The following is a 22,859-nucleotide window of genomic DNA, read 5'->3' on the forward strand; positions in this document are numbered from 1 at the left end:
CAGGGACACAGGGGCTGGTAAGTTCAACCCTGCTGGAAGATCGCAGGGCCTGCTGAGCTTGCCTGTATTTCAAGGCTTCAGTCAGGCACAGCCTCCCGCTCTTTCTCACAACAAAGCAGGAATCTCAGACATAGTGATAAGGTGCCTAGAGTTTCTCCCAGGCCTATGTTATCTAACACAGAGGTTCTACTCATCAAGCACACAGGGTCAGAAAAACAATTAGTGTGATGTATGTGCTTTTTCTACAGACAGGTGCAAGTCACTTGAGTATATTTACATTTAACTAATCTCCTCGCCAAATCTTCCACTACATCCCCATACAGCTACCTTTTCAATGACTAATTTCTTGCCATTTTGGGGGGACTAGAACCACATTTTAAGCACACAAAATGGATACCCTTGGCACTTTGGACAGTTTGAAATTTGGTTTCAGTCTTGACTGTGAACCTGAATCAGACATTTGAGAGAAATAACTTGGTAGCGTAGGGTGTTTCTCAAGTATTATTACAAGGAACTGTGACAAATATTGCCTTAAATAGCTGCACTTGCCATCTAGTAGGATGGTGACAATAAAGTACCTCACAGCCAGCAGCCACCTGGCTGCTGTGGCTCTGCACCTTGCCAATCAAGCTGATGAGCAAGTGACTTGACGACACAGGGCTTCTGGTGGTTCAGAAACCGTTCCTCAAATACAATTCTTATTTAACGAAAACTTAACAGGTGAAATGAAGCTTGTGTTGGAAAATTCCCATGGTTGCTTTGTCAGTGTCTGTAGGGAAGATGTCCATGGAGTATACCTTCCACAGTGTGAAATTCACAGCTGATATTTTCCTGTCCAGATCCGTCGTTACAGCACTTCCTCGCAGTCATTTACCTCCTAACCTCTCTTTAGCATGTGTGGAGACCCATGGCTGGGAATTCACACGTCACCAAGGCTTTTTACAGTTATTCCCCTGGGAGCACTCAGCAGACCCCAGAGGATCTACAGGCAACCTCACAGCTGTTTTCACCACAGAGGTGCTTTGCAATGGTGCTGCTGCACCATGCCAGGCCCAACCTCTTTGTAGGCCTCTTTCGCGGGCATACGTCCTGCTCCGGGCTGGGTCAGTGAAGCGTCATCAGCGTCGTCAGCGTCCTGACGGCGGCCGCGGCTAAGGTCGAGCGGCCCCGCCCGCCCCAAGTGTGTTTACCATGGCGACAGCTCCGAGCAGCGAGCGGGCGCGGGCGCCATGGCGGCAGCGATGCCTCACAGGGGGGGCGGTAAGCTGATAACACCGTTGGGACCCCTAACGGTGGCCACGCGCGTTGGGTCGCGAGGGAGCGGGGCGCGCTGCACGATGCACTTCGCTCTCCCTGACTCCCGCTCCACGTGCTCGCCCGAGGCTGGCAACCTCACTTCCGGCCATGCGGCGGGGGTGGAGCACACGGAGACGGGAGTGTGAGGGCGCTGGGGTTGCGCATGCGTTGTCGTGCCGCAGACGGGAGAGGCGGCTGCTCCCAACAGCGCGGCTGTTTCTCTCCGCCCGCCTCCCTACGGCGCGCGCCGGCCCTCGCGGCTGCGCGAGGGAGGGCGAAGTGCGCGTAGCGTCCCGGCGGCAGCGGAGCTGTGGGAACCTCCCCTGTCTCGGCGCTGCGGCTGGGCTGTGCCCGCCCTCTTCCTCCTTCTCGCCCCTCTCCTTCCCTTCCTGGAGGGGGTGTCGCTGCGGGCGCAGGGAGTTGGCGGTGGCGGGCGAGCGGGTGAGGAGAAGCGGGGCGGGGGCCGCGGCCGGCTCGTGAACCGGGGCAGCCCCCACCCCGCCCCCCGTTTCTCCGGCAGCCGTTGGGCAGCGGCCGTCTGCGGGTAACGGCCGCCCTCGCCTCACGCTCGTCCCGACCGGCGGCTTCTTCCTCGGCCGCCCTGCGTCGCGCGGGGCCGGGCAGCCGCCTGTGCCCGGCGCCCGTCTCGCGGGCCCGGCGGGGCTCCACTCGCCATGAAGAAGTTTTCTCGGATGCCCAAGTCCGAGGGCAGTGGCGGCAGCGGGACGGCATGTGTCGGCTCCGGCGGCGGGGGGAGCGGCGTCGCCTTGGGCAAGGTGTTCGCCGTCGGACGCTACCAGGTCACTCCCGAGGAGCTGTTGGCGGAAGGTAACGCAGGGACACGGGCCCTACCGTGCGGGATGCCCGTGGAACGGGGAGAGAGCGGCAGAGCGAGAGCGGCGGAGGCCGAGCGCGGCCATGGGGAGAGGCGGGGGGCGCTGCCCCGCTCCGTGCCGCCCTCGCGAGGGCAGCGGGACGAGCAGCCGCCTTGCCTGCCAGCCGCTCGTTCTTCCCGTCTCTGAATAAGCCCCTGTGAGCCGGTTAGGGGGATATTTTGAAGTTCTTTTTTTTGTTGGTATTTTTTTGTTTCGGCTGATGACTGGTGCCAGGGGCTCGTTTGGTGGCTTAAGAGTTTCCTAGCATACTGTCACAAGTAGGGTGGTGTTAGATGCCTTAGATAACAGCACGACTTCGTGGGCTTGGTGTTCTGTCGGTCAGATCATTTGGGGTTGCAGACGTTGTGACCGGTAAGCCGTGCCTCAGAACAGAGTGCTTTAATCTTGTAGTAGGCTTTTTCATACTACTGATATACAACAAATAAACCCCGTGATCTTTATTGCTGGGATGCAGTAGATTTCTCGCTGGGTCACGAGTGAACTTGCAGTGCTAGCAACTTCTGCTGCAGCTAATCCTCATTCTCCCCTTCTTGCAGGGTGCTTGACCTGTAATTCTTGTCAGAAACTTGCACTTCATGTTTTTAGACCTCCACTGGGTCTTTAAAAAGTTGTTTGAATTTGGATAGTCACAGAGTTGGCTAGACTTTGTCAACTCTGCAACTTTAATAGACACTGGCATGGGGCGTCTTGACAACAGCCATCTTTGAGTTGCAGTCTGTGTGTGTGGGGAAGCAGTGCAGTGCTGATATCTTATAGTTCGTGGCAGATGATGTTGTAAAGTAGAAAGCATAATTGTCTTCCTAGGTCACTGAGCACAGGGCTAGTCCCATGTACTTGGTAGGTGCTGAATTTTTGCAGTACTAGAACATGCTACTTTGGATGTTGTGGGTAAAATAACTTACCTTTCTCACTTTTATGTTGTGCATTGCTTGGACTAGTTTATGCATAAATGTACTGGTAAACTTATTGCTTAAGTGTGTTTATTGATGATGATTTAAGATGCAGTTTGAACAAGGACATGCAGGTAGAAAATGGAGCCATATAGGGAGTACTTAAATTTTCATTACTCTTTTGAAAAAGTTTTAGTAGTGTAGTGGAATTGGTACTTTTTGGACCAGTCTTTTGTCATTGGCTTACGAAAATAAGGTCAGGGCTTAGTAAACTGCATACTTGGTTGCCTCAAATGTAAGTGGTTCTTGCTGAGAGCTCCTTCACAGTCCCTGTAGTCAGACAGAAGGTCATTTCTCTACAGGGATGCTTACAGGACAGAGATGTCTTTAAAAAAAGCTCCTGAACAAATTGAGGACCTAACAGTAAACTCCTATGTAGGGGAAAGCAGCAAAACTGCATGGTACTGGGTTCAGTTTAGCATATTATTCAAAGTTTTCTCATAATGTGCTGTTTGAAGAACCACTATAGTTCACTATTTTTTCTTCTTTATGTAGCTCACAGAAACAAACTCGTAGTCCTTAGGGTCTTGGGGGCAGGGAGCATAATTTTAACAGTGGAGTGTTGTACAAATTGACTTCCTTACTTTTGAGACAGAAAGTTTTCCACGGCATTCATGTGTTCTCTTAAATACAAGTGACTAGGACTAGAACTGATAAGAGTCAGAGCAGTGAAAATCTGCTATGTCTTGGGCAAAGTCTTGACAGTCAACACTAGAGCTATTCAGTAGGATGGACCCTAAAAGGCTTAGAGGAGAAGAAAATAACAGGTGACATAGCTGTGTGGTTGAGGTAGTAGGGCAGAAGTGAGGGAGCCAGGGGAATGATGCTCTCCCAGCTCTTGGGACTGGGCTAAAAGTGCGTGTTGGGAACCCACGTGTGCCCAGTGGTGGCTGATGAGAAGGTCACTATGAGTAAGTTTTCAAGTGGGACTCTGGTACTCCTAATTGAGCACAATAGCTTATGAGTGAAAAAGTTGCGTTTTGTCTAGGAATTACTTCTTGACAGTCAGGTTTTCCCTGGACCTAATAGTAATGATTAAGAGTGAGTAATGCTATTGCTGTTATACGAGTCATATTACAATCTATGATTAATACTTAATTAATACTTAATAAATCCTCTGCTTAAGAATCTTCCTCCTTTGTGCGGATGGATGGAAACAAATTCTCTTCACCCTCAGGTCCCCTTTCATTTTCAGAAATGCAGTTTTACTGAGGGTCTTTAGTTGGTCAGGTAGTTTCTGTTATTAAATGCTGATGTAAAACCATTGACAAGTTACTTTAAGAGGCTCTTATCCAGGTTTTGGGTTGTGTAACACAAAGCATTGTTAATGAATGAATGTAGTGAACAACAAGCCTGTTTCGGAATGAATATATAATGTTCTGCTAGCAGTGCTATGGATAGGCTTTTTTGCTGGCTGTTAGGGTCAATACCATTTTGTGTCAGCCAGATTTGAACTGTTTAGACACCGCACCCCTGCATAGACCCCTTCCAAATTTTGCATCTGAATTGTCCTGGGAGACAGCTCTAACTAGGGCTGGTGGTAGTAGAGATGCCAAAAGGCTCAAGGAGTAATTATGTTTTTAGGATGCAAGAATGAATCTTTGGTAGATTCTCCATGTTGATATAGATGTTGCCCACAAAACACTTTCTGTCATCTTTGATATTGTTTTATTGCGGTGTTGTGAAGGCAGAAATATGTAGCTTTATAATCTATCGCTTTTGCTAGAAAATGTATACTACTATCTAGAGGAACAGCAGCCTTTTGTAGCAAAGTAGGTGTAAAAGTTCAAGTGCCATCCATAGTAGGCTATTAGATTGTTTCTTTTGTTTTAAACACATCTCTCTTCTGGTGACTTCTTAGCCTTAATTACCCAAGGGTCAGTGTGTTGTTGGATGGAGGTGTTTGTTGTTAAGGTTGATTACCCAGACATGGGGAAAACCAAATCCGTTTGGGTTAAGGTTTGATGTAGACAGCGAGTTCCTATCCATTTCAAGGGTCTGTGAAATAATGACTGATCAAGGCAGAGCAGAGACCTTTTCTTTGTATCATTTTGTTGAACAAGAATATATGTGATGCAGCTGAAGTTTGAAAAATTAAATCTGAAAAATACATGGAGAATTCTTTCTTTTCGAAGTTACAGATGATGCACAGGGACTCCATAGTTAGTTATGATTACTCCAATACTGAAAAAGACTTCCTGGTTCAGCAATTGCCATGAGCTGGATGTGACAAATTATGAAGCATCCTTTGAAATCTATCTCAAATGTCAGTGCAAAACAGTTAATGTTGTCAAGAGTGAAAAGGTAGGTAAAAATATGCAACTTTTGAAGCTCTTTTTGGTTTCTAGAAGAAGGAGGTAGAAAGTTGTGGCTTGGCATGAAGGTAATATGATTTAATTTTTTGCATTGACTTAAACAGAAAGAGGATAGCGAAGTGTAAGAACTGCAGTGTAACTAATTTTACTGGATACTGTAAGGGTGGGCATTGGAAGATATTAAATTGTTTTCTCATCTTCATGGCTTGGCAGGTCTTCAGTGTGTTTAAACTAAGTAAATGAAGCCTTTTCCAGGTTTGAAGTTGTCTTTGTACTAGTAGCAGACGGAAGTGGGCATACTGGGCATTGTGTTGCAACTTAGTATGTGGATATGTTTTTAATGAGTGCAGATAAAGCAAGCAGAGACAGTTACAGTGATTTAAAAACAACAAAAGGGAAAAACAAAAAACAGCAAAACAAACCCAAAAACCAAACCGTACCAAAACAAAAAAAGGAGACTGTACATGAAATATGCAGTAGACTGTCAAGCTTCACTCCTGACCATGACTGGCTTGGTTTGGAAGCTACTTTGTGGGCATAGAAAGATGTTCATCATATTGCTTTCATTCTTTGCTCTTTAGAATTAATTCATGGAATCATGGAGCATATGCAGTTGCATTTTATATTAAAAAAACCTATAACAACAAAACCACCACCACCAAAACAAGTACTGTGTAGTGGTTTTTGTCTCCTGTGGTACAGGTAATAAACTGTCATCCAGCGTCTTGAGTGTCTTGGTTTGGTATTTCAAGTACCACAGTTACAAGGTGTTCTTCAGGCTTGTTTTGTTCTCCTGCTGTCCAGGACAATTATTACCATATCTGGGTGCTTCCCAGATGTGTTTTTAGTGTAACAGAGAAATGTGTTAACTCCCTGTCAGGCAGTAGTCCTGTGTCCATCCTCCTGTCTGTCCTAGTGTGCTGTGAATATAGCAAAAGAGGTGGTGATCTTGCCTTTGAAAACCTACTTTTTTGGGAAGGACTATGTTGGGCTCGCTGTATTTGGAGGAAGCAAAAATCTCCTGCCATTAATTCGATACAATTTTATCCATTCTCACCCTCCCACCAGTAGGTCCATTGCTGATGGAAGTGGAGATAAAATGCTAGAGACTTACACAGAACAGACTGGATAACACCCTGTGCTGCTTGCTCCCAGAAGTATCCACACTGAATGTAAAGTAGTGGTAGGTAGTGTTACTGTGTTTAGAAACGGCAATAGGCTGTTCTTCAGTGTTTCTGTGTCTTGAAACTTTGGAAAGGAAGGCTTGAACAGGACACGTTACTGCTCTTGCACTGTCACTTTCTCTATTTCCCTTGCCCTAGTGTATGTGGAAATAAGTCATATGATAGTGGTTATACTGTGTGGTTTATTTATTTTTTTAAATTGTTCTAGCTGATAAAGTAGTGAGTTTGGAGCTGTGTGGTGTTGAGTCTTCTCATGATTTAACTTTGGAAGCTGTTATTTTTCTAAGTGACCTGCTATGTCAGACTGGAGAGGCAGGGAAAACTCAGGTGATAATTGTTTTTGAGTTAGTGAGTTAATGTTAGTATGACACAGGAAGTTTGCTTCATGTATTTAACATGCTGGTTAAGGTACAGTTTTCTGTGAAGAGGGACCTCTCAATACAGAAGACAAGTGAAAACCTTGAGTCTTCCCTTTATAAGGCTGGAAATTCATTCTGCTTTCTTTTATAATCCAACTTGCCCTGCAACCTCTTAGTCATTAGTGGCAAACTAGTGAAGGCGTGAGCTTCTTGCAAGCTCTACCATCCTACTTAAATGGAACATGCAGTCTCTGCAAGTACTTGATGACATTGATTATTCACTTGGTATCTTATTTTCATACTGTTCCAGTTGAGGCATAGGGAAACTAGCACCTCAGTGCAGAGGAATCCAAGTTCTGTTTTGTGAGATCTTGTGCTGTTTGTAGATTGTCATGCTAATATTTAGTGCTAGTGTGCTTTACTGGAGGTTTTTCTTCAATGAACTGTCTAAGGGAAGAAGGGGAATCTTTACACGTGATCAGTGTTACAGCTGTGGTAAAGGTTGAATTGCCTATTTTCCAGAAGGGAGGTATAGTAAGTTCTTCAGCATCAGTCCTAAAATGAGGATAGTCTAGAAAGTTTTGTTGTCTGTGTTGTGTGGTTTTTTTTTTTTTAAACCTTATATGTCCTAGCAATAGGAGTTGAATTTGTAGTCTAGGTAGATGAAGTTTCTGATGTGTGTAAGGTGGCTCTTGTCCTTCTAGAATGACTTGTTAAGACCCATTTTGATAAACCTTTCATGCCATGATTAAGTCTTTTGAGTAAGGTATCTTTGGGATTTGCAACTCCAGAAGATGGTGTAAACTCTTAAGTGTGCTGCTATACAGCATACACTGCTTGTTTTCTTGTGGAGAGGTGGCTTGTTGGTCATGCTTTGTGCTGAAGAGGCAAACAGGGAGAAGTGCCATTGTATCTGTTAACTTTGTACTTCAAAGCCTTTAAATGTGGTTTGGACTGACTTTTGAACTGTGAGATTCTGACTGTACAGTGGGAAGCTTATTTTTGTGTCCGGTGTTATGAATACAGGTGGTGCAGAGTCACTTTTCCTGTCATGACTATGTGGCATGACAATCTCATGACACATTCATGATTGTTTTTTTTCATTACTTTATTGTGTGTGGAGCATGTTACTGGCCACTCTTTGCAGTAACCGCAGTTTTAATTTCAGTTGGAATCTAGTTTAGTTCAGTTGTTCCAATGGATTATGAGTTGGAAGGTTGTCTTGGAAGGTTGTCTTGAAAGATAACTTGGGGAATTTGAGTTGGGATTGGTCATGTGTTTTTTTGTTGTGTGTTTTTTTTTTGTTGTTTGTGGGGTTTTTTTTTGTTTGTTTGGTTTTGTATATGTGGGGCTTGGGGGTTTGGTTTGGTTTGGTTTTGCTTTGTTTTTTTCCCCCCAGTGTGTAATGTCACTCAATCTATGTTCCCCCATAACTGTAAAGGTCACACCTGTTATTCTGCCTCCAGCAGTTTTCCTTTGCTAATATTTGGGTGGCAGAAATGGTTTGTTCAAGTTAGAAAGATGAAGGGAGAAAAAAGCAGCACAAATACTCAAAACATTCTGATTTTCCTTTTGGTGTAGAATATAGTGTAATACACTTAAAGCTCTTAGCAGTCCCAATAATATGCATGGCTGCCTTAGTTCAAGTGTAGCTTCAGAACAGCAGGCAGTGAGATGCTGAACCAAGTCTTGATCTCTGACTGATGAAAGATAGGTAGCCTATGCTGTAGTATTTGGAATTGATCTTTGGGCTTTTCCAACCTAAGGCAGGCAGCTAACAGCTTGAAACAAAAGATTTGTTTTACCTGTTACAGTATGTGGCTATATTCTGTGTAATGAACAGGAAAACAGAGCAGGAAGTAGTTTGGGGTATGTACATGGGATCCTGGTCTTACATCAAGATGCAGTTAAAAATGTCTTTTCATGTAACACAGCACACCAAATAAAAGCTTGGAGTTTTGTTAGTGGGATAGCTAGTGTACTGCCTGAACTTTGGTGGTTCTTCAGTAGAACAGTAATTCTCACCCTACTCTCCAGAGCTGTCGTGTGCCTCTTCTACATAGACGAAGAAATAAGCAGGTTAGGAAACCTCTTTAAGCTGACAAAGGTCTCTGTTGTACAGCTAAGACCAAGCTCAGCTCTTACACACGCATGGTCTAATGCTCATGGGTTGTCAAGTTATATGTCTTTGCATCCCCTAAGGACACTCATTTCTGCACTGCAATGTCCATGAACATGTACTATTACACCTCTGTTAACTGCACATAATTGTTCTGTTCTTTTTCAAGATCATCAATCTAACTTTTGCATGCCCAGAAGTAGTTAAATACTGAGCAAGTACTTTGTAATCTCATAGTTTGGAGGTAAGTTTTTGGGATAGTGGCCAAGAGTCAGATGGTGCTATTAGAAGCAGCAGCTTGATCTGTGGCACTGTCATATTAACATGATGCACAAACTCAAAACATTTTTCCTTTGCCAAATTTTGACAAAAGACAGATGTAGCAAATGTATGTGCCATCTACTGGCTTTTTTTCTTGTAGATGTGTTCTGATAAAGTATGCTACTGTTACAGTAGTCATAAAAGGGTGTATGTGTGCAGGTGTTTTTACTGTGAAACTGCTGAACACCCTCAAATGGTAAGGCAGCATGTAGTAACAGAGGACAGATTAGCTTTGTGTGGGAAGGACTTGACCTGACTTTAAAGAAGCTGCACAGGTTCTTATTTTGGATGTGTGGGTTTTGTTGGTTTGACTTTTCAAGTTTTTTATTAGACCTTAGTATTTTGGATGTCAGTGTAGAAAGCAAAATCTTTATTAGCTAATAAAAGTAGAACTCATTTTCAGATGGATGTTAATTAGAAACCAGTGATTCTGGGAAGTGTATGTTTATTTCTTTGGGCTTTTGTTACTGCAGTATCAGAGCTGTCAGTCATAAACTAGTGTGTTACCCATATGGAAGTGTTTGCACAGTTCTGTGCATAGAGAACTGAAGTTAATAGCAGAGGGCGAACTCTGTCTCTATGGAGCAGCTTAATTACAGGCTTACTTTCCTTTCGTATCTGGGAAGATTGATCATCCTTTAATGTTAAGTGCGTGAACTTGGACATTTTTCTTGCTGTATATGTTTGTTTAGCTGTAAATGTGTGCATACATGCTGATGACTGCCCCAATTCTTGCTAAATGGATTTTACCTCAAACTCAGAGGAAAGATGCTTGAGGTAATCAGTTAGGTTATGCTTCTTGGCTCTTGCTTTGTTTTGGTTTACAGCATTCTTTTTAAGTCTTCCTTCTTGAAAATATTTACTTGCTTAACCTTGGACTGTATCTTATTTGTTGTGGCTATTTTTTGCCTCCATAATAGACTAGATAAGTAGGTTACTGTAGTTGATTGAGTTGCTGTGTGTAAGCGGAGCTGTGTTAACTGACACTATGAATGCTCCAGGCCTGCTAAAATGCAGAGTGTAAGGGTGTCAGATAGCAGATGGTTCCAGTAAGCAAATTTTATTCTGCTTTTGGGACTAACTGGGAACACAGACGTGGTCAGTCTCCTAATTGTAAGTTGGTTGCTTGAGGTGCTGTCCTTTTCCTAAGGAGTTGTTAGGTTTGCAGCCATCTGTTTTCTAAGGGAAGTTTCTTCTCCTGTGTTTCTATAGGTTTAGAGTAAGAGCTGTTAATATACCGGATGAACAGCTGCTTCCTGAAATGCTTGGAGTATTTGCCTAATACCTTAAGCTGAAAGTCTGAGACTAGTTTTCAGATGCCAGGGATGCTAAGCACCGGAGCTCTGACACAGGTGATGTGATCTCTTGTCTGAGATGGCTTGTTCTGTATTTTCTTCTCTATCTTAAGAAGATAGGCTGTGAACATGAAACCCCTGTTCTCTTGAAGGACTGGGTTCTGTTATTTCTCTTCATGATGTCTACCTGCTGACAAGGAATGAAAGTGAATTCCTCTTCTGCTTTCCTGGTTGTCTTGAGAATGGATGTCAATCTCCTGAGTGTCTGCCAGTTAAGAAGGTAGGAACCTTTCCCTTCCTCTCCTCTGATTCATGCGTGTCTTGGTTAGTCTTACTTGTCTAGGTTAGTTACTTTTTACTGGTCGCAGTGGGATATCTTGGATGAGGATGAGGTCAGTTGTGAAACTGGGTCTCTCAACAGAAGCAGTGTGGAAAAGAACGCCCTGAAACATACAAGTTAACAACTGGAAATAAAAAGCCAACTTGATCCTAGAGGTCTGTTTTAATTAAGTGGGGAATATTTATTTTGGTTTGAGTAGGAAAAGACATTTTACTTTTACTACTACTTTGTTCTTGAGCAATATCAACACGTTATAAAACATTGTCTGTGTTGTGGAACTGAAAACTAGTTAATTTGCAGTGCTTTCCCTGTAAAGATACGATGGCATTTTCTTAGCCTTGATTCTCATCCTTTTTGCATTGCTGCTTCTGATGCAAATGGTAGAAATATTGAAGAAATGATTACGTAGACTCATGTGAGAGTGCACACCTCTTAGCGTTTTTTGTCTTGTTCTTTGAGAGGTGTCCAAGCTGGTATTGGTCCCTAGAATGTGGCATCCCCTTAGGGAGTGTCCTTATCCTGCAGATGAAGAAACAAAGGAAGATGAGATATTTGCCCCAAGTAATCCAACAGGTCCCTACAAGAGATACGGGTAGAGTTTGGAATGTCCTGGCTCTAGGATGCTTTCTTTCTCATTGCTGCTTTAAACACCATGCCTTGATTGCCATATACAAAACCATAAAAGGAATTCTGATCTTCCAAGACTTGAGGAGATTTTGTTCCACATAGTGTGTATGTTGGGCTTCCTTCCAAACTTGCCCATTATTTTAATGGATAACTTTGTTCCTGTAGTGCCTTGAAACTTTAATGCATAAGTCACTAAGATACTAAGATGTCCTTAGATACAGAAGTGGTCCAGTTCTTGGTTTAATTCTTGTTTGGACTGTGATTTATGTCTCTGCATCTTGTTATCTTTCAGCAGCAGTTCTAAAAAGTTATTCTTGCAGTGTTTTGCTACTTTTCTCATAGTTTTGAGTCAGTGATCAGTATGACACGTTCTTTTGCCATTCCTGTAGGTTGAAAAACTGCATATGCTTTTGTTTGGAAAAATGGTTGCTAAACAATTTTTGTTGTTGTTGCTTTAGATTTTTGATAATTACTAAATGACATGCCTGAAACTGTATAAAAGCAGTGTTTCTTTGGAGAGACAAACTGTGGAAGAACAAAACTTTGAGCTAATCATGTAACTGCTAAATGTGTGTGGGCTTAGTTTGTGCTGTTTAAGAACTCTGACTGAGGCAGGTGCTCTTCTGGATTGCAGTTGTGTAACCACAGAATGCGATTCCGCTTTGTGCTTTGTTTTTGAACTCAATGACTCGGATATAAACCAAATAGATAATTTAAGAACATAAGGCACTTATTTACTGACACAAATGTAGAAGGACTTGAATATAGCGTGTGTTTCAACAGGCAAAATTAGGAAACAATAATGAAATTTGTCATGACATGGGATCAGTTCTGTTTTGTGCATGATGTGCAGAAAAACATCATTTTGGGGAAGAACAAAAACAAAATGAAGCAAACAAACAAAAAAAGGAAGTAACTGTATCCTTTGGAGCCTGTTGTCTCTCCATAGACCTCAGTAGCATGGACTGTGTCTGCAGAGTAGACACCTTCACCTTGAGTTCAGTTTAGATATCACTTGTGTGTTATCACTTGGCTTTTACTTAATAAGAACTTATGAAAGCAGCAGGGGGATGGTTCTCAGAATGAGATATCCAGAGATCACGTAGGTGCTCTGAAGATAGAAAATAAGGCTTATGCTGTTATGGTAGTTCTAAAAGCAGTGTAACCATGTAGGAAGTTATCAAAAGAGTGTTCTTCGTCTAATTTGGTTTAGTCTTGTAGACTTCTTGACATTTTTGCAATCTTGGTTTAAATTTATGGTATTTTTAGCAAATTGATCCTGAGCATGAATGTGATGTAGAATGGTTGGATCACAGTCTTAATAAAGAGATATTTTGTATGCCAACTGAAGTATTCAAATGAATTCAACATTTACCAAATAGAACTTTTAAGAACTGCTTGCCCCCATGCAGGTGCCAAGGAAGTATTATTACCTCAAATGTTTTTGAATTCTATTTATTCGTGTAAGCAGGTTGAATCTCAGCTATTTTGCTTTTAAAGTGTATTGGTTCCTTGTTGTTCGTATTCCAGATATGTCTGTATCTGCTCCTTTGGTGTGCTTAGAGTTCAAATGTACACCAGTATTTACAGACAGACGAGCTTACGACACGAAATAATGGAAATCCTTCTACTGATAGCCTCAACTATTCATATCAGGTATTCTTAATTAATTCCAGCCAGTTAATCCAGTTTTGATCATGCTTATTTATGGAAAATGGTCAATGAGTTCACTGGTGATAACATTTGGATGTGGAGATGTGGGGGAGACTGTGTAGATCCTTTCTAGCAGTGAAGAGATTTCATCTTGCTAATTTGGTATGTGTATTATGCCTTAGAAAAACAGTGAACTGGAGAATCTTCCTATGACACCAGCCTTAGTCCAAAATGAATTGTGTTATGAATTGCTTGGTCCATCTCTGTTTGGCTTGGTGACTTTTGTTTCTGTTGCAGTGAAAGGTGGAGCTTTTCCAAGGTGCTGTAGAGTGCACCATTTCACTGAAGCTGGGCACTTTATGCTTTGCCTTGTTTCTCTGCTGTGGTAGCTTTGCAGTATTCAGTGAGTTATTAATGTGTGAGGTTACATATGCGTTCTGTGACTTCCTCTGCTGTGGATTCTTAGCTCACGTATTTTGAAGTCACAATTTTAATTGTGGCTTCAAGGAAAATGAAAGATGAACTACAGAGCAAATAAGAGTTAAAAGGTTTGTTTTTAATTGGGTGGTAACCACTCAGTATGAAAATGGAGTTTAGTTCTAAGAAAGTTGTGGTGGTGGCACATGAAGTACATAATGTGTCTGTACCCACTGATGAAATAAAATAGTTACAGAATAGTTTAAACACTTGTTTATTGGAGCTCAAATCAAGTGTTGTGTGTTTTATTTTTTTTAAACCAAACTATTGTGTGTGTTAAAAATGGTTAGCAATTGACATTTGAAATCTATAAAATTTATAAAATGAATGGAATTCATGGGTTCTATTGATCCTAGCCTCAGTGCTGTAGAATGAGCAATTTAATTTTCCTGTCTGATCTATATTTGCAGATGTCATCATCCTGATTTTTCAGACTCCCTCTGTTTTCAGTTTAGAGTAAAGTGCAGATGGAGCTGAATTCAGTGAACCAACTGAAAGTCTGGAGGGATGGGGAAAAAACCTTGCCACACGTGGAAGGTACAACTGCTGTTCAAAATATTGCGTTGGTGTGGTATGTTGTTTTTTTTTTTGCTGGTTTTTTTTTGTTTGTTTGTTTGGTTTTTTTTTGTTTGTTTGTTTGGGTTGTTTTTGTGGTTTTGATGTGTGTTTGTTTTGTTTTGATGATTGTTTGTTTTGGTTTTGTTTTGTTTTTTAACCATGCTAGCAGATGCTACTTACAGGTGTCTTATCAACTGGACAGTTTGAGAAGCTTTCTTGTGAAAAGTTGGGCAGGGAGCACATCCCACTTAAAGGCATCACGTTGGTTACATCTTGAGTAACAGAATGTATCTAGTGTACTAAAGTTTGAGAGACTTGAGGTTCAATTGCACAGTGAAAGGAACTTGAATTGAGCGTTCTGGCCTAGATTACACAACCTGATTCCTTATATAGATGTTTAGTCAACAGTCTTACCTTTGATCAAAAAAAGTGTTCAGGTTGGCTGGTAGTGTTCTGTTGTGTGGGTTTCTATTTGTCCTTGAAGCATACTATTTGGAAAGGGAAGCATCAGTGACGTAAACCTCTGTCCCTCGGAGAAAAACTTTGCTTCTGCAAACAGTTGTCACTTGACAAGTGTTTCTTGCCTTCAGAAATGTGGATTGTGTTTCCTGAACTTCTCTCTTTTTTGTGTGTGTGTGTTTTTTGTTTGTTTTTGTGTGTTTTTTTTTGTTTTGTTTTGTTTAACTCAAGAACTAGTTTATGCCAGCTATGGAGAATCTAAAAATGCAGAGTTAGTAAGAAATGCAATTACGATTGCTCCAATGCTTGGTGGATAGGAAACTCAACAACAATACTTGACAGAACTTGGTAGGCTTGTATGAAGGGAACTCACTTGAGAAATGCTGACCTGCTCTATAAATAGAAGATATGTTTGTTTAAGCATACTGGGATATGCGAGAAGTACATTTGCAAAGGAAGAAAGAGTGAAGAAATGGACTGGTTGTGCTACTGTGCATCTGAAAAGTAAAAATCACATTCAGAATCAGGAAACATTGTAGGAACATAATGTTGTTCCCAGGCTGGAGGCTGCTTCCTTGAGCACTGAAGTAGAAGATGCCGAACTGAATGTTTTTTTTGCTTTAGTTCCTGATGTGCCTATAAAAAAAGAATTGTGCTGTATTTGTACAGTGAACTGCGTAAGGTAACTCGAATAAGCCTGCTTTGTGCGGAAGTGTTTTCTGGTTGTATTCCTCATTTGTGTGGCAAGGTTTTGGAAGTGGGGGAGTTACAGGGGTGGCTTCTGTGAGAAGATGCCAGAAGCTTTCCCCATGTTTGACAAAGCCAGTGCCAGCCAGCTCCAAGAGAGGCCTGCTGCTGTCCTAAGCTGAACCCATCAGCAACAGTGGTAGTGCCTCGGTGATAATGTATTTAAAAAGGAGTAAGAACTGCTGTGCAACAGCAGCAGTAAATGAGAAGAGTGAGATGTGAGAGAAACAGTTCTGCAGATGCGAAGGTCACTGAAGAAGTGGGAGGTGGTGTCCAGATGCCAGAGCAGAGGTTCCCCTGCAGCCCATGAAGGACCCCATGCTGAAGTAGGTGGGTGCCTGAAGGAGGCTGTGACCCTGTGGAGACCCCATGCTGGAGCAGGCTCCTGGTAGGACCTGGGGTGCGGTGAAAAGAGGAGCCCACACTGGAGCAGGTGTGCTGGCAGCATTTGTGACCCCGTGGGGGACCCACGCTGGAGCAATCTGCCCCTGAAGGACTGTGCCTCATGGAAGAGACCCATGCTGGAGCAGTTTGTGAAGAATCGCAGCCTGTGGGAAGAACCCACATTAGAGAAGTTAGTGGAGGACTGTCCCCATGGGACCCCCACACTGGAGCAGAGGAAGAGAGGGAGAGGAGAAAGGAGCAGCAGAGACATGATGAACTGACCACAACCCCATTCCCCATCCTCCTGTAGTGTTTGAGGGAGGAGATAGAGAATTTGGGAGTGGAGTTTAGCCCAGGAAGAAGGGAGGGGTGGAGATAACATGTTTTTAGATTTGTCCTTATTTCTCATTATCCTACTCCGATTTGATTGATAATACATTAAATTAATTTCCTTGGGTTGAGTCTGTTTTACCTGTGGTAATAATTGCTGAGTGATCTCCCTGTCCTTATCTAGACCCATGAACCTTTTACTATATTTTCTTCCTTGTCCAGTTGAGGAGGGGGAATGGTAGAGTGGCTTGGTGGGCACCTGGCCTCCAGCCAAGGTCAAGCCACCACACTGGTCGCCACCAGTGCTGGGAGCAGACTGGATAAGTCTCTTCAAATATAAATGCTTTTACTGTTTCTGTGAGAAGTAAGCTCTCATTCTTGTTGTTAGAAAAATCTACAGTACCCCTCTGTCTGTGTTAAATTTAACTCTCTGCTTTGGTAAGTCAAGTAGCAAGTGTCTGTATGATGCTGTAGCCCTAGAACTGTAGGAGCTGACTTTGTGATGAAGCCAAATGGATTGTCGTGGAGGGGTTTCGTTAGATGGAGATATGTTGTTGAATTAGTCAGGCCCAAAGGAATCTCAAGGCCACTTCGAGAAGCTGAGAACAGAATCTGCTATGAGAAAGAGGGGTGTTTCTTCATTAACAGGGCCTCAGCATGGCGTGAGTCGTCGGACCTATCATCGGTGGGGCTCCAGCGTGTGGACTGCCCATGATACTCATTTAGTGAATCCATGCTTGGAGCGTGGATGCGTGATTGGAGAATAGTTGTGTATATAAGGAGGCTTGTTTCTGTAATAAATGGCTTTGGGTGATTCACATTGAATCGGAATGCTGAGTCCTTTATCGCTCCAACAGATTGTGACTTGTTGCTGGATTTTACCATAATTTTGTACTTTCTATTAGTATAGATAATGGACCCATTCAATACTTACAAGTAATTTCTGTACTATGTGATTTTGGAATTGTCCAGGTAAGAGTTAGAGATCACTCAGGTGGGTCTGATTGAGTAGTGTGAGTTCTAATCAGTGCATTTAGGTATGCAAGAGATTTAATAACTACAGGTGGATTGGTGGTCAATACTCCACTATTTACTCCTCTTATAGTGTGGGATACAAAGATGATTGCATAAGCTTACTATGCATATCTTAAATGCTACATGTGTGCAGCAACTGTCGCCTGCCAACTCATGGATGTCTGGTGTCGTGTAAGGGGTCTCTCAGCCTCAAGGGCAGCCTTGAGAGGTGAGATCACAACTGTGCAGCCAGCTGCTATGGAGGGAGAATTCAAGGGACTCTGATGGCTGCAGCTGTTTAAAGTGTCAAATAGTTGATTTGTAGTCAGTTTTTCTGCGGTCTTCATGTGGTTTTGCCTGCTTATCCGCCCAGTCTTCAGCTGGACTGTTTTTTGCGGCTTGGTGCTATATTCTCACTGATAGCCTCGCACAATAGGGTTAACTTTGGTTAGGCCTACTTGCTGACCAAAATTCTGTTGTTTCAAACAGGAGGAGTGCTTCTGTCACAAAAATCTGTAGGTGAAGAGGTTAATGTTTTAATTTTCACAATCAATTAGCTGAACTCTAGGTGACTGTCTAGTCGTGTTCTGTGCTCTCTTCCTTATTAAGGAGAAGGGAAGTATTTGTTAACTTAAATGGAGGAAGCTGTTAAATACAGTTGTAGATGTGTGGGGGTGTGTTCTTTTCAGTGAATAGCAAGAGGAGGTGTAATGTAATATTATGAAAGTAGTACAGTGTTTGTGGCTAAATCTCAGGCAGCTTGATTCAAAACTGAAATGTAGAGAGGTTTGTCATATTTCTTCTAACAGGAGTATGGAGTAGAGAAGGGATCAGTTTTACTTTGAGAATTACAAAGTTTAGTCTTGGGTGCCTAAGATGTGTTACTTATAGGGCATATCAGATGCTTGTTGTTTTTTTTTAGAGCACGCATTAGATGATATAATCAGACAATGTAGTTTCATTTTCCTTGACAGAATTTTACAGGAATTGCAAGACAGACAGAAGATGGCACAGAAACAGTTCTGTTATTCTAGTAGTCAACTATGGATAGCAAATAACCAGGATACTCTGAAAAGCATGTAGGGTGAGTAATATGATTGTCTTTAATGCAGGACAATGAGCGTTGTTCCTTTTGCTGTTGGCTGGATCAAAGCTTGAGTATCTTGATCAGCAGCCTGTCGGACAAAATGTGCTTAAACAACAGTGTTAGTGCTTCAGTTTGTAAGTACTAGATTTAGTTGACAATGCAGCATAGTGCTGTAGGATGCTAGCTGACTAGAACAGGTATGCTCTATATAGGAAAAGAATGTTCTGAAGGCTGTATCATCCAATGAAATAAGTTTTTTAAATGCCCTTAATAGTGGCTTGACAGAATAGAGGTCTGTAGAAATACTTTTTGTGCATGGAAGGACTTGATCCAAGCTTTTCTCTGCAACATTCTCAGAAAGGAGTCAAACTGCAGCAAGAAAAATGACATCTTCTGGACTCTGTGGAGACTAACTTATTGAAAGGCCAGTTAATAGTATCTTAGTTTCTTGTTCTCACAGAGACATACATGTACTTGCCATGAACTTAGAAAGTACATTTGATATATTGGAGTCTCTAAGTGTGTGAACTTTGGGGATAAAGCTTTACTACTGCTTGATGGTAAAAATACTAGCATCTGTTTGCATCCCTGGCATCTATGAGTTTTGGGTATGCCTGCACATGGTATGAGGTGATTTAATTATTTTTAAATTGCTAAGAAATAAAGTAATTTGTGCATTTGGATGCTCAGTTTTGCATTGTAACTGCTTCTTTCTTCCCAGTGAAAACACCAGGTTATTTTTTCCCTAATGCGACACCTGGGCATATCTGTTGCATAGATGTTACTAAATAAAACAACTTTTCGTGAAAATCTGTAGCAGACCTTATTTCATCTTTCCCAGAGCACCTTAGTAACTTGAAGTGTCTTGGATGCTGTAAGTACTGTCAGGTGCTTTTGTCATAGCTTTTGCCAAGTTGGACAGCAGTTGGCACTAGAACTAAAATGTGAGAGTACTTGCTTATAGGCAGGGATAACAGCCCATTTACTGGGCAGAGGTATGCAGAGCAGACCTGCTTTTAATAAACTTTACGTGCTGTGAGGTTGTCCCATGGAGCTTGGTATGTGATTCACAGTTGCTGATTTCACAGTGCTGACTTAAGAGCAGAGGCTGATTTGAAGAAAGCAGTACTCCTTGCCTAAACTAGCCAGGATATTTGGATTGTTACACAGTGGGAATTTGTGTGGGCAGTGGGAAAAAGAACAGTGGTGTGTCCCTTGGTATGCATTGCCTGCATGCTTAAAACAAAGTGGAGAAATATTGAACTCTAAAATACGTGTGCGTAGAAGAAATGCATTCTTTTAAAGGTAGGGAGCTGTTTTTGCTCTTGGCTTTGGGAATGCTTAGCTCTTTAGCTTGCAGGCAACATCTGTCAACTGCTCTTCTGGATGGAGCTGTCTCTCAGAGCCATGCGTTCATGACTGAGACTTGTGGAGTATGCTTTACTGAAAAATACACGTGTGTACATACATGAGGGTGTATGTATAAGTACATTAAGAATTTAAATGTTTCTACATATGATTAGCATCATATACACTGGAACAGGCTTCCTAGAAAGGTGGTTGATGACTCAAGCCTGTCAGTGTTTGCTTTTTGATACAAAGGCCTCAAAGTTAGCAAAGCTGTTGTTGGTTTTCTAGCTGGTGAGGGATATATGCTAGTCAGTTCATATCTGCATACCTGTCTTGGGACCTATTGCAGCATGTTGTGGTGTTTCTTGTCTGTGGGAAGATACTTGTAGGATGCTGTTGTGGGGTTGTGACTTGACTATATTGGGAATTTAAGGCAACCAGAATTGTCTCAATGGTTGGGAAAGAATGAAAGTATGTAGAGAAAGTTGTGATCTGAAACTTCCTTGTCATCTTTTTATGTGCCATGGCATATGACAGTTTTGTTTTAACCCTTTTTTGGATGCATTATTGTTGAGGGTTAAGATTGCGGGGTGACAATCAAACCCTGGCAGATGTATTGTTAACCTCCTCTCCCCCTTCTCCCCCCTGCCCGCCCCTCCCCTTCTCCCCCCTGCCCGCCCCTCCCCTTCTCCCCCCTGCCCGCCCCTCCCCTTCTCCCCCCTGCCCGCCCCTCCCCTTCTCCCCCCTGCCCGCCCCTCCCCTTCTCCCCCCTGCCCGCCCCTCCCCTTCTCCCCCCTGCCCGCCCCTCCCCTTCTCCCCCCTGCCCGCCCCTCCCCTTCTCCCCCCTGCCCGCCCCTCCCCTTCTCCCCCCTGCCCGCCCCTCCCCTTCTCCCCCCTGCCCGCCCCTCCCCTTCTCCCCCCTGCCCGCCCCTCCCCTTCTCCCCCCTGCCCGCCCCTCCCCTTCTCCCCCCTGCCCGCCCCTCCCCTTCTCCCCCCTGCCCGCCCCTCCCCTTCTCCCCCCTGCCCGCCCCTCCCCTTCTCCCCCCTGCCCGCCCCTCCCCTTCTCCCCCCTGCCCGCCCCTCCCCTTCTCCCCCCTGCCCGCCCCTCCCCTTCTCCCCCCTGCCCGCCCCTCCCCTTCTCCCCCCTGCCCGCCCCTCCCCTTCTCCCCCCTGCCCGCCCCTCCCCTTCTCCCCCCTGCCCGCCCCTCCCCTTCTCCCCCCTGCCCGCCCCTCCCCTTCTCCCCCCTGCCCGCCCCTCCCCTTCTCCCCCCTGCCCGCCCCTCCCCTTCTCCCCCCTGCCCGCCCCTCCCCTTCTCCCCCCTGCCCGCCCCTCCCCTTCTCCCCCCTGCCCGCCCCTCCCCTTCTCCCCCCTGCCCGCCCCTCCCCTTCTCCCCCCTGCCCGCCCCTCCCCTTCTCCCCCCTGCCCGCCCCTCCCCTTCTCCCCCCTGCCCGCCCCTCCCCTTCTCCCCCCTGCCCGCCCCTCCCCTTCTCCCCCCTGCCCGCCCCTCCCCTTCTCCCCCCTGCCCGCCCCTCCCCTTCTCCCCCCTGCCCGCCCCTCCCCTTCTCCCCCCTGCCCGCCCCTCCCCTTCTCCCCCCTGCCCGCCCCTCCCCTTCTCCCCCCTGCCCGCCCCTCCCCTTCTCCCCCCTGCCCGCCCCTCCCCTTCTCCCCCCTGCCCGCCCCTCCCCTTCTCCCCCCTGCCCGCCCCTCCCCTTCTCCCCCCTGCCCGCCCCTCCCCTTCTCCCCCCTGCCCGCCCCTCCCCTTCTCCCCCCTGCCCGCCCCTCCCCTTCTCCCCCCTGCCCGCCCCTCCCCTTCTCCCCCCTGCCCGCCCCTCCCCTTCTCCCCCCTGCCCGCCCCTCCCCTTCTCCCCCCTGCCCGCCCCTCCCCTTCTCCCCCCTGCCCGCCCCTCCCCTTCTCCCCCCTGCCCGCCCCTCCCCTTCTCCCCCCTGCCCGCCCCTCCCCTTCTCCCCCCTGCCCGCCCCTCCCCTTCTCCCCCCTGCCCACTCAGGCGATCGGGAGGGAAAGAAGGACAGAGAGAAGAGAGTAGGAAAAGTTAAAGATGTTTTACTAATGCTACTAAAAAGAATAGAGAAAATAATACAAAATATACAAAACCAATCTTGTAAATCTCAGCAACTGCAGAGCCAGCACCCAAAGTCCTGGATTGGACTCTGTAGCCAACCGGAGCTGGATTCAGTCTCTCACTAGGCCTCAGTTCGCAGGGACAACCAGCAAGGTCCTCTCCTAATGTTGGCCATAAGCAGAAGGGAAGGAAAAAGGGAAAAGGGACGAGATCCTCGTGATCTCCCACTTTTATATGAAGTATTCACGTGAATGGAATGTTATACACCATTGGTCAGTCTCTCGGACATTAGTTTCTCGTTGCCCCTCTCATGAGATGTCCATCCGTGCTTATCAATAAGTTTGCATTCCATTGCTAGGTTTAACCAAAACATGTGTTGGGTTCTCCAGGAAAATGCAGCTAACATGAAGGCTTTAGCTGACAGGCAAATTCACTAAAAGAGAAACTTGTTTTTAACAAAACCAGGACAATTATGTTACGGAGAACTGAGTACTTTTTCTGTCTTCACTGGCATGAGGTAATGAAACATTTTTATCAGCTTCTGAAAATGCTGTTGAAATGTCAGCTCCTATGCTGACCAACATGTGGGAGTGTAATTCTGTTAAATCTGCAAATACAGAGTCTATGGGCAAAGCAACTGGTCATTATTTCTTGTTGGTTTTCCATAAAAGACAAGGCAATGTATGTACTTTCTCTTTGTGTCGCCACATCCCTCTCCCCTGCCCTCTGCAACATTTCTAGCACTGCTTGCTTGCTTTGGTACTTTCAGTGTGGAGCTTAACATCAGAAATTATTGGAAAGATTCAAAGTGTAATGGTGCAAGGTTTTGCTGGATCAGGGTTCCCTGAACATTGACTACTATTAATTTTCCTGTAAATAGTAATATACTTGCTCAGGTTTTGTTCAGAGTTGTGCTACTTGGCTCTTTGATGAAAGAACTTTTATAGCAGTTCTATTTCCGAATGAAAAACCATTTAGGGTCACACATCTACTTGGCAAAATGGGCACTAGGTCTG

At 44.5% G+C, this 22,859-nt stretch overlaps 1 protein-coding gene across 9 annotated transcripts in view; it reads left to right on the forward strand.

Moving 5' to 3' along the window:
- The first annotated feature begins 1,940 nt into the window (after nucleotides 1-1,940).
- The window catches only part of BMP2K (BMP2 inducible kinase), a 67,305-nt gene continuing 46,386 nt past the window's right edge, over nucleotides 1,941-22,859 (forward strand). For 2 of the 9 annotated variants that reach the window (XM_071807923.1, XM_065836429.2), the window contains exon 1: nucleotides 1,941-2,124. In XM_071807923.1, coding sequence (XP_071664024.1) covers nucleotides 1,971-2,124 — 154 coding nt within the window. In that variant the 5' untranslated portion in view covers nucleotides 1,941-1,970. Of the gene's footprint in view, nucleotides 2,125-10,916; nucleotides 11,016-13,232; nucleotides 13,359-14,242; nucleotides 14,404-22,859 lie in introns of those variants that run through there. The other 7 variants (XM_071807917.1, XM_071807921.1, XM_071807919.1 and 4 more) reach the window with 7 other exon arrangements.

The sequence above is a fragment of the Patagioenas fasciata genome, chromosome 4 (assembly GCF_037038585.1).
Source record: "Patagioenas fasciata isolate bPatFas1 chromosome 4, bPatFas1.hap1, whole genome shotgun sequence".
Lineage (NCBI taxonomy): Eukaryota > Metazoa > Chordata > Aves > Columbiformes > Columbidae > Patagioenas > Patagioenas fasciata.